General features: G+C 34.0%; 2 protein-coding genes across 2 annotated transcripts; one reads left to right on the forward strand and one right to left on the reverse strand.

Annotated features, from left to right (window-relative positions):
* Window positions 1-5,197: 5,197 nt before the first annotated feature.
* LOC131644268 (2-methyl-6-phytyl-1,4-hydroquinone methyltransferase, chloroplastic-like) lies at window positions 5,198-6,806 on the forward strand. Its single transcript, XM_058914724.1, has 3 exons — window positions 5,198-5,847; window positions 5,934-6,240; window positions 6,331-6,806. The coding sequence occupies exons 1-3, from the start codon at window positions 5,282-5,284 to the stop codon at window positions 6,484-6,486; spliced, it is 1,029 nt and encodes a 342-aa protein (XP_058770707.1). The 5' UTR covers window positions 5,198-5,281; the 3' UTR covers window positions 6,487-6,806.
* Window positions 6,807-6,936: 130 nt separating this feature from the next.
* Window positions 6,937-11,922, reverse strand: LOC131644269 (uncharacterized). Its single transcript, XM_058914725.1, has 3 exons — window positions 11,721-11,922; window positions 11,339-11,585; window positions 6,937-7,524 (listed from the first exon to the last, which is right to left on the reverse strand). Exons 2-3 carry the CDS (start codon window positions 11,528-11,530, stop codon window positions 7,171-7,173), a joined length of 546 nt encoding a protein of 181 aa, XP_058770708.1. The 5' UTR covers window positions 11,531-11,585; window positions 11,721-11,922; the 3' UTR covers window positions 6,937-7,170.

Consider the following 11,922-nt stretch of genomic DNA (forward strand, 5'->3'; position numbering starts at 1 on the left):
GATACTTATGTCACATGCTATGGTTATAATCTAAGTCCTATTAATGGACAATACATGTGGCCAGAGGTTGACATAAAAGAGATATTACCTCCACTATATAATAGAGGATCTAGAAGGCCAAAGAAGATGAGGAGAAGGGAACCTGATGAGGACCATCGACAGAAATAAGTTACTGTTGCACAAGATGTGATGTACATGGCCATAATGCAAGAAGTTGTACAAGTCAAGTAGTTGACCCTGAAGCTCAAAAAATAAAGGTATTAAAGTTATCCATACTTTGCATATGTTATTAACGACATTGATGTGTTATTAATGTTCTGATTTTTTAGTACAGAGAAAGCCAAAGAAAACTGTTGAAGCTCAAACTGCAACACAGGAACAATCTCAGCCTACTGAAGCTTAAACTGCAACAGATGAGTTTAACATAATTGATTTATGTTTAAATACATTTATATAAAAGTGAGTTGAAGTATAAATTTTAGAGTAAAAATCACTCAGAATCAATTCTAAAGGCAGAAGCTACAAGTTATAACTTCAAATAGAATCAATTCCAGAGACAGGATCAATTCTACTTTATTAAAACCAAATATATTAAAACCATTGCATAATCAATTCTACACTCTAAAAGTGTTTTTACCCCTTCTAGAATTGAAACCAAACACATTCTAAGTCTATATTTGGTTACCCGATAAAATGCTTCAAAATCAATTCCAACATGAAACCAACACATTCTAAGTCTATATTGGTTACCCGATAAAATGCTTCAAAATCAATTCCAACATGTTTGGTATTCTCAAACAGCCTGGTGCACCGTCCTTTTTCTTGTTCATAATTGATTTTTTATGAAGCTACAATTTCTAACTTTTTAAAATCAATTCTCTCTTTCAATCAGTTTTTTTTTTTTTTACCTTAAATTGAATAACATCAATAACTCTTATCATTTTTTTATTGTCATTTTTATCATTTACACATTCGAAAACAATTTTGATAAAAATATTCAAAAAATATTTTTCATACAAATTATTTTTGTAGTGAATATATACAAACATAAATTTAATTTTGACTAAAATCAATTCTACAAAATTATTTCCTTAAAAAAATCAATTTTTTTGTAGGAGAACCAAAACACACCCTAAGTAGATGTCACATACTAGTACTATCAATCAATGTTGAAATTAGTGAAATCTCGAATGGCGAAGAAATAGTCACTTTCAATCCATAGGCTCTTCCATCATCTACTATTTGCATAACCAGTAGCTAGCATAATACTATGAAGTTCTGCCTCAAAGAAAATGGAAATTCTCAAATTAGTCAAAAAAGCACCAATGTGTCCAATAAATCACAAAAAGATGTCACTACATTTGGACAGCATCGGGTTCCCTCTTAATGTTCCATATATATTTCATTTCATCAATGAGGTATATGAAAACTCCAATTGACTTGGGTTGTAGGAGGAGACCTACACTTGAAATCAAAAAATTTGGGAATGGTGAATTCTTTAGTGCAGGAATACATGTAGCCCTTGAAAGAAAAAGATGCATTGTTAATCAAATGTTAGTAATTGTTAATTCTTGACCAAAGTTCACTTTATCTTGCTTAAACCTGATGCAATTTCTAGTGAGCCAAAATTTTCAAATTATGAGGATGATGAAACAGTTGCACCATTGATAAACATTTTGATCATTTATTATTTGTAAGGGTTAGATTGCTCATTCAACTTCCCTTATTAATAATACCTTTGTTTATAAAAAAAAAAGTCAAATCATTAAAGGTTGGATATCAATTTCAAGGTCTAGGATGAAATATGTAGGTATAGTATTCAATTGATGAATTCAGACTTAAACTTAAAAGTTAATCTACCACATAGTATAGGTAAGGCTCAAACCATAAATTTTTGACCAAATCAACCTTAAACTTAAATTTTTTAAAAACTCATTATTCTTAAATTCAATTAATTGCACCATGTACCTAACTTCTCATTTTGTCATCTTTCCCTTCTTTTTTGTTTTTCTCTAATCTTCTGTCTCCACTAGCTTTTCCTAATCCGTCGGTAAAGTGGAAATTTAAAGAAAAGCAAACTATTCGAGACAAAGAAATTATCTAATAACATTCTCTTTATGTAATATCATAGTTTATTGAATACTTTATTGTTAATTGAGTTTGCTACATTATGTTTTCACAGCAATTATTCCATCTTCATCATTAAGCACAGCATAGAAAATACAGCTAGCAAAATATGATTCGCATTCTTTCAAACCGCTTCATAATAGTTTTGTCTCTAATATATGCTTTGTCTTTGGTTGATATTACCATCTTGCCCTCGTTCTAAATTTACACTCATGCATGGATTGATAAAAGACACTTTTCCATTATATTTTTTCTAACTGTTAATTATTCTCATCTTTGACTAATTTGAGTAGTGAGTGCTGTCTCTTTTGGGGTTCCATGTTTACTTTTGTCATATTCTTAACGAAAATAATTTTATATTATAATCAAGATTGTATTATGAGGAGTACAAGGTATACATCTAGTTCTAGTTGGATATACCATCCAATCCTCCCATCTCAACAAAGGAGTCATACCCCTCTCATAAATTGATGAGATTATCTCCTACCAGCTAAGTTATATACCCAATTATTTATATTGATTAAAATGTTTTCTTTTCATTTTTTATTAATAAAAGTATTAAAAAAAGTTCTCTCATACCAAAAGTCTGATACAAAAAATTTGATAGATCAATCAAAAAATCGGATATGTATTTTTATCAAAAATTTTAAAATAATCAGGTAAAACCATGTTAAAAATAAATTAAATAATCCTAATCACTACTGTTTTGTCATTAAAGATAAATTTTATATTTTAATAAAGTTGATAGACCAAAAGACTAAATTTTAAAATAGGAGAATAAAAATTTACAAACATTTAAATGGAAGACTAAAAGTGCATTTACAATTTGGATTTATCACCTCTAGTTTATTGCATTTTCCTCAGTTCAAAACGATGCATCACTAATTTTGACATCACTAGCCAAGTTGATGAAAGGAAAATTTTGGTTTCATATATTATTCATAACTCATAAAACTAATGCAACTCAGATAAAAAAACTATAGGAAACATTTACCTTAAATTTTCTTGTAGGTTTTGAAGAACAAAGTGACGAAAAACATGTGATTTGAAGTCCAAAAAGTTTCAACAATAACCTTGGAGATTCTAGTGAACGGAGAACAAAGCGATGAAGAACACATAATGTGAAGCCCAAAAAGTAAAATCAAATCGACAGAATCACAAAGAGAAAAAGAGAATTTATAGCTTTCAAAAGAGAAGGAAATTGAAACGAAGAAACCAACATCAATTTAGATATTTATAGGTACAAAGAGCGCCAAGATCAATGGTAGAGAGTCGAGGGAAAATCAAAATCCATAATTAGTGGTCAAATGAAGTCTCGATCTTGTAACGACACTTAATTTCTCTAAGCATGTCGTCCCCTACCCTAGGCACGCGAGGGCACATAATAACCTTACCCAAACCTTATCCAAAGTAGTGTTTCAATGACACAATAAACATTAAGTATGTGTTCCCAATGCCACCTCCTCTTACTCAACATCACAACGAAGCCACATCCCCTTCCCGGGATTATCCTTTGAACAGGCATATCTCTTCAATGGAACTCGTGCTTGGACCAATCTCATAAATTTCAGCATCAACATTTCTCACCACATTACTGATAGTAAGGACTTAGGGGACAACTGCTCTGGGCTATCTAAAGGCCCAATAAGATCGGCCTAATCCAACCAATACTCACATCATATGACGAACAAGTGTATCTTATCCTTAAGACATCACATAATAGTCCAACTCTCGTCCTCATCTCCATCGTTGATTTGCACCTAACGATCGCCCGCAATCCACGTCAGACCAACCGAAAACAGTTATAATCACCTCCCTTATATAAGTGTGATTGTGAGTCACACTCAAGGATTACTCATTTCACACATGTATAGTTCCACCTCTCTCAAACATTGACTTGAGTATCTGAGTGTTAATCTTACAAGTATTCTCTCCTTCTTTAATCACGAGAGACTTTTACATCGTACCAAAAGATTTTCTACTATAATTATATTTAACCTATCATCCATTATTTGTTTTAATACATAATCATTTTGAAATAAACTTCTTTTTATAAATAGATGAGTTATTTTAAGATAAAAAGAGTATTTGTTTGTGTCATTCACCAATTATAGATAATGTTGGGACAATTACCGTAGAAAAGATTGTGAAAAATAAATTTTTGTGATTTGAGCATATAGAGAGAAGACATGTGAATTCTATTGTAAAGAGAGTAGATTAGATGGAGTGTATTCAAATGATTAGAGGTAGAAAAAGACTTAAAAAAAAAACTATAACCGGAACTAATAAGAAAGATCTTAAGATTAACGAATTGGATAAAAACATAAATTTTGATTTAACATTATCGCGTAATTTAATCCTTGTAACCGACCTTACTTAGTGGGATAAGGTTTGATTTTGTTGTAGAATACAAAATCATTTAAAGTAACAAATCATATAAAATTATTTATCAAATTAATGTAATTGATTTCATTTAATATTATTTATTAGAAAATAAAACCAATTGATTTAATTTTGATTTAGTTCATTTTAATTTTAACTTTAAAAATAATAGAATATAATTCACTTTTATTAAATATATTGTCTTGATATACCCTTAATTTGTTACTACAACAAAACTCTAAGATGTCTAAGTGCTCATCTAAATTTATATTTAAAATGTGCTTAGTTAGTAGTGACTGAAAAAACACACAAGGAACATTACTTAAGTTTTGTTCTTAATTTTTCTTAGTAAACACTCCTTGAATCTCATAAACAAGTTATCGAACCAAATTTTAGCAGTAACTCTCAAATGAAATTTTTGCATGTCTCACTTAAAATATGTGAAGGTATGTTTGATGTGTCACGTATTCCACAACTCCTTGGCTATGCCTCTAGTAAATCATATCAAAAAACATAAAAATCCAACACACTATGCTTTTCATGTGATGGCAATATCTTAGTGGTGAATGGAACAAAGAGAGTCACAAATCCAATCAGAAACCACTAGAATATATTATGTGGTGCATATCCAGTTATTTATATTGCAACATAATCCAAACCATCCATGTCTTATTGTTTATATGATATAAACATCATAGTGTTAACTTCCTTGGAAGAACCTTACTATTAATTTCTACAATTTTTCTTATCATATTGTTGTTGTCACCACTCTATGGCCTCCTTAATGCTTAGTGGTACTGAAAATACAAAGCTGATTAATAGCATAGTTCCAGCATCTGGATTAGGTTCTGTGAATCTTAACTTCCACAAAAAGTGCTTCTTCAAAAAAAATGCAGTTTCATATGATAACAAACACAGGACTACAAACTTGACTCTGCGATGCAGCAGCGTTTCATCGGCAAGGCCTTCTTCTCAGCCTAGATTCATCCAACACAAAAAAGAAGCATTTTGGTTTTACAGGTTTTTGTCTATTGTATATGATCATATAATAAATCCAGGTCATTGGACTGAAGACATGAGAGATGAGGCACTTGAGCCTGCTGATCTTCACGACCGGAGAATGCGAGTTGTGGATGTTGGAGGAGGAACAGGTTTCACTACTCTTGGTATAGTGAAACATGTTGATGCTAAAAATGTTACAATTCTTGATCAGTCTCCTCATCAATTGGCCAAGGCTAAGCAGAAGGAAGCGTTGAAAGAATGTAAGATAGTTGAAGGCGATGCAGAAGAACTTCTGTTTCCAACTGATTATGCCGACCGATATGTTTCTGCTGGAAGGTAAGATAATTGTCTTTATGTTTCCTGCAAATTGGGCTATCTGTCTTCTGTTGTATCAATGTAACGCAAGATTATATGTTGTTCAGTATTGAATACTGGCCTGATCCACAGCGAGGCATTAAGGAAGCATACAGAGTGCTAAAAATTGGAGGCAAAGCATGCATTATAGGACCTGTATACCCAACTTTTTGGTTGTCTCAATTCTTTGCAGACATGTGGATGCTCTTCCCTAAGGAGGAAGAGTATATTGAATGGTTTAAAAAGGCTGGTTTCAAAGATGTCAAGCTTAAAAGGATAGGTCCAAAATGGTATCGTGGTGTACGGCGGCACGGCCTCATCATGGGCTGTTCTGTCACTGGTGTCAAGCCTTTATCAGGTGACTCTCCCCTTGAGGTACTATCTCCATTCCCTTCTCAAGTTCTTTTTTAGATATTAAAATTCATCAAGCACTAAGTTTTTCGTTATATGCATGTTTTCATGTAGCTTGGTCCTAAGGTAGAGGATGTAGAGAAGCCTGTAAATCCATTGGTGTTTCTCTCAAGACTCATTATTGGTGCAATTGCAGCCACTTACTATGTACTAGTTCCAATTTACATGTGGATCAAGGATCAAATTGTTCCAAAGGGTGTGCCTATTTAACCAAAGATTGGAGAATCAGGTGAAATTGGGGTAGGAAATGGTGGTCAAGTTTTGATGGTTGAAATTCTTAAGGCTTAATTTCTTGAAATATTCTGGCATAATCAAGTTACTACAATTGTAGGATGGATATTTTACTTACAACTCAAGCATCAATTGTTTATTTGAAAATTAGGTAGGAGATGTTCCTACAGCAGATAAGCCATGTTTATTGTGTAAGAACCAGCTTAGTATTCTTTGTGCTTATGTAATCCTTTGCTTGACAGTGAGAAAAAGAGATGCTCATTATTCTTTCTTTAAATAAAAATTGTTATTTTTCACCATTTTAAATACTACTAAATATTTAATATTTCAAACCAATCACTGTTATATAACGCCAACAAGGTTGGGAAACACAGACAGAAAAATAAGATGTATTGAAGAGAGGAAGCAGCAGCAAACAGCGAAAGGAAGTGGCCAAGGTGCAATGCAGTACACAGACTACAGAGACTTCTTTCTATAACAATTTGGGAATATGTGTGTGACTTAATAGATTACTGAATAATCTTTTTCTGCACAGTAATTCATCCTGGCGCACTAACTTGGCTTGATTCTTTGAAATATAAATGATACATATATTTTTGTCCCTTATCACAACAATACAGTTCATTAAAATAAATGTTATCCTTAGTTTCCAGCAACCCAAACTCATGCTTTGCCGGTTACTCGCTGGGCAATCCAACCCAGACCATCATAAAGGCCGTCTCCTGAGAGGGCACTGCAAGCTTGTATGTGCCAATCATGATCCTTGATGCTGTGAAGAGACAGTGCATCAGTAATCTCGGCAGGAGTCATAGCATCTTTGATATCTTGTTTATTAGCAAAGACAAGGATGACAGAATGCTGCAAATCTTCATGACTCAGCAACCTAAAGAGTTCATCCTTCATTATAGAGATTCTGGCTCTATCACTGCTGTCTATCACTGCAATTACAGCATGAGTTCCTCGGTAATACGTTGCCCATGATGTCCGGAGTCTTTCTTGTCCACCAAGATCCCATACCTGAAAAGAATGACAAATTTGAGTGAGTAATATCTCATCATGCCCAATAGCAAAGCTTGGAAAATTCCTTACTCTATGTAGTTTAAAACCAGATAGATACACAGATTATCATCAAAACAATCAAAACTAACCCCTTCACTAAGAGAAAATGAAAATTAGCAAAGTTGATTCTAAAAGGTCAAGTGTTTGTTTATATAAACTATGATAGAATTAAACTATAAAATATTGAGTTTGAAAAAAATGGTTTCTAAATAACATTTTAGAATTAGATAAGTTTGTGCGAGGCTTACACCTAAAGCCACTTTTATTTAACAAAATACAAAAAATTGCATTGCTAGAAAACAACTCTATCCACCACATTATTGATACGCGCAAGCGAAAAATTTAGCCGAGTGTAATGCATAACTGTGCACCTAAATTTTTGTTGGCAGCACTATTTTTAAGGTAAGAAGTGAAACTAACAAGCACTGAGAATGCCTGCCCTCTTTCAAAACAAGTAAACTCAAATCACACTCTTGTGCTTTCTAAAAAACAGTTATTATCCCTAAGATAATTCAAAAGGTAACAGCGTTCAAACCGAAACACTCAACCATTCCGAAAAATTGAATGCCAAAACCGTGGTTAGAATTGTAGAGAATATAGGGCAGCTGGCAGCCTGTAGTCAAGCATCTCACAAGAGATACACAAGAAGTAAAAATTGTCCAGGACAAAGTTGTGTCAGGTCATAGAATCTGAATATTAGTCACGGAGGATGAAAGTATTTATGCAGAAGCTGAAGCTGATAGTAGAAATAGAACAGCTCCTTTCATGCTATGAATAACTGTTTTACCATAATGTAAAACTAACATAACATATTTGTTGGAATATCCGCCTTAATTGTAATCCGCCCCTAGTCGCCTTAATTGTGGCATTTGGCTTGCCTTCATTGCAGCCCCCAACACCTTCATTGTGTTGGGTTTGAAGGGGTGGATTTAGTCCCACATTACTAAGAGATATGGCCTGTGTTGTGTTTACAAGTGGGGGCAACCCTCACCTTACAAGCCGATTTTGTAGGGATGAGTTAGGCCCAACCCAAATTATAAGACATATTATGAATGATACCTTCTGCTCAGGAAAGAGATTATATTATTTAGCCGCCGAGTAAATTGTATTTGCAATTTATTAGCTTCATTATTCCTGATGTACAAAAAGGATAGAGCGTCCTTACAATTTATTAGCTTCTTTCTCGGGTGTAAAACAGGATAATGTTAAACGTAGTGTTACCCTTGAAGATACTCCTTTATTCACTTCATCAGTAACACAACAATTTGTCTCTCATGAATATCACGTTTCTCCTTCTAATCCATTTGTTATTACAAGTTGTGACCGTGTTGGTATTCCTTTCTTCACTTCATCAGTAACACAACAATTTGTCTCTCATGAATTTCCCATTTCTCCTTCTAATCCATTTGTTATTACAAGTTGTGACCATGTTGGTATTCCTTTCTTCACTTCATCAGTAACATAACAATTTGTCTCTCATGAATTTCCCATTTCTCCTTCTAATCCATTTGTTATTATTAGTTGTGACCGTGTTAGTACTCAGTGTCTCAGGCAATATTTGTTTCATCGTTTTCAGATCACAGACTCGGGGCATTTTGAAACACTTCTTAAAATTTAAGTTGCATCCTAAAATTGAAGTTTTCAGATCAATATTTGCTATTACAAGACATGACGCTGTTATTATTGAATCGTAAAGGTTAGCTCAAGAGCTTTACAGTGGTGGAAAATGGTAAAGAAAGGATAACCCAGAGTTTAGAATTCCTAACCAGAGCACTGTGCTTCTACCAGGGAGGGACTCTCCTAACAGACTCAACCATAATTCTGAATGCCTCTCACCAAGGCTCTCCCTCCCTCAAATAACCAACTCTCCTAGAATCACAGAGAATATTCTAACTCTCCTTCTGCCACCTACTAGATGGTGGGCCTATTAGAATGTGTTGATGTAATTGGGTCATCTGTGTCATAAGGCCTATGTGTTCTATCATAAGCCGCACTAATAATGTTGCATATTGGTCTACATGTCCTAAAGATCCATAGTCGCCTTTGATTATTGTGTTCTTGTTGAAAGGACTCTTATTTCATGGAGAGAAATAAAAAAGCATAATGTTTTTCTTAGATCTAGGCAGAAGCATAAAATTGGGCTATGGCTCTTACTATATTTGAACTTATTTGGACGAAATAACTCCTTAGAAGTTATGTAAATTAGAGCCCACGGGTCTCTTTTGCAATAGCCAACAGCCTAGCTCATTGCATCCAATCTTGTCTTCCATAACAGCTAAACTGGATAACCTTTGTTTGATCTGCCTTTTTTTTTTTATTCAGCTCAATTCTATCTTTATCCCAATGTGAGGCTTAGGAACTACACACTTAGAGAGTGATTTTCTCCATGAGAAGATTGTCTATGAGGATATTGTTATTTGTTACATCTTTTTGTAAATTTTTATGATCAACTTGTAGATGTTTTCAACAAGTCTATCTGAGGCCAAAGGATATCTTATATTTGTATCAAGCTTGATGAGTGTGACGACACTTATACACTGGTTTGAAGGGAAGTGTTGAGACATGTTGGAAATATATGAGCTAAAGTTCCAGTTTCCAAGTAGCTTGGTTGAATCATTTAATGTCACGAGAGATTGCTACCAACATCAATTGGACTGATGGTGCATCTGAACTTTGAAGTTTTGTCCTATCTCAACAAAAAAAAATAGATCTCCCAAGGTGAATTTGTGAGAATATCTTGAATCCATGCATGTTGATCAGTACTCTCTTAAGCAAGCAATGTTTTAATCACAGCTTACTCTAGACTATTAAATATACTGTGGGCTGACACATTTAGTTTGCCAACATGCGTAGCGAACCACCATGTAGCACTTCAAAGACTGGGCAGATATAAGGAGTGTGATTGTATTCTCAGTGTCTTGGAAGGACTCAATAAGACAATAACAGTTATGCTCCCAAATCTTGCTGATGCCTGATGGACCCCTTGCCTACTATCAATAAGCTGTGGTTAACTTTCGTCTAACAGGAAAGGCAACTTTCAATTGGAATTTAGAACACTATTCAGACTGCACTATTCTAGCAAGCAATCAATTTTAAACTATCTCGTAACCCCAGAAACACGGGGTAGAGGTCGCTCATCTCATGGTAGTCCAAAAAAGTTCAATGGCAAGAACACCTCACAAAAGAAATGTACACATTGTGTACACTTGCTTTTTCAAGCACTAATTTCCTTCTAGATGTAAATCCTGAAAGACAATCAATCATGTTGCAACTATAGCAGCAATGAAGACTGGCAATGTGAAACTTCTATACAACGTCTCACTATTGAGAAAATTCAAGCCCTACTTGCATTGCTCCCACAATCAAATTCTATAACCACTGACTGCTCATGATTCTAATCATGTTAGTTCTCACAACATAATCTTAGACTCAGGTGTTACAAATGACATATTTTCCTCCTTATTTTTTTTACACCGACAACACCATTCCCCTGATGACCGATACACCACAACCAAATATAAAGAAACAGTCTTTTTTTCAAACTTGACTTACAACGCAAAACTAACCGAATGAGAAACATTAATGAATGGTAGTACATACTTGGGGGTGTTAAAACTATAAACTTGACCACTCCATATATTGTATATTCAACAAGCAACAATAAAGACAACACTAACTAATTAAACCCATGGTTCTAAAACAACTACTGAAGCATGCAAGGTCAAAAACATATAGTATAGTAAAATGACGACAAACTAGTTAGTGAGCTAACCTCGAATCGTATGTTCTTGTAAACAAGCTCTTCCACATTACTGCCAACAGTAGGGTTGGTAGTAACAACCTCACCAAGATGCAATTTATAAAGGGTTGTAGTTTTACCCGCGTTATCCAACCCAACAACAACAATCTTATACTCTTTTGCAGGGAATAACATGAACCAGAATCTCGACATCACTGCCCCCATCTTCAATCTTCCTAATCAATCACTACTATCTACTTCCCAAATTAATTTATCACACCTGAAGTGAACAATCACACAACCAAACCAATTAATCAAAAAAATCAGAAATTTCAACATTTATTCAACTTGTGTTGGATCGATTTCAAGATTATAGATCGATGAAAAAAATGATAAAGAAAGAAAAAGATCGAACCTGGGAGGAAGCGTTGTTTATGTTACGATTGTGAAGAGAATCGGATCGGAGTTGCTTGGTCTGAGAATTGGAATGGGATGAAGAGAATGATTAGCGATTAAGCGATTTGGGAACAAAAGTTTCAATTTTGATGGAAGAAAGGGATTTATCTACGTCATACCATTATCGTATTGAAATATACAAGAGTAAGCCATCACCCACA

The sequence above is a fragment of the Vicia villosa genome, linkage group LG1 (assembly GCF_029867415.1).
Source record: "Vicia villosa cultivar HV-30 ecotype Madison, WI linkage group LG1, Vvil1.0, whole genome shotgun sequence".
In the NCBI taxonomy this organism is placed as follows: domain Eukaryota; kingdom Viridiplantae; phylum Streptophyta; class Magnoliopsida; order Fabales; family Fabaceae; genus Vicia; species Vicia villosa.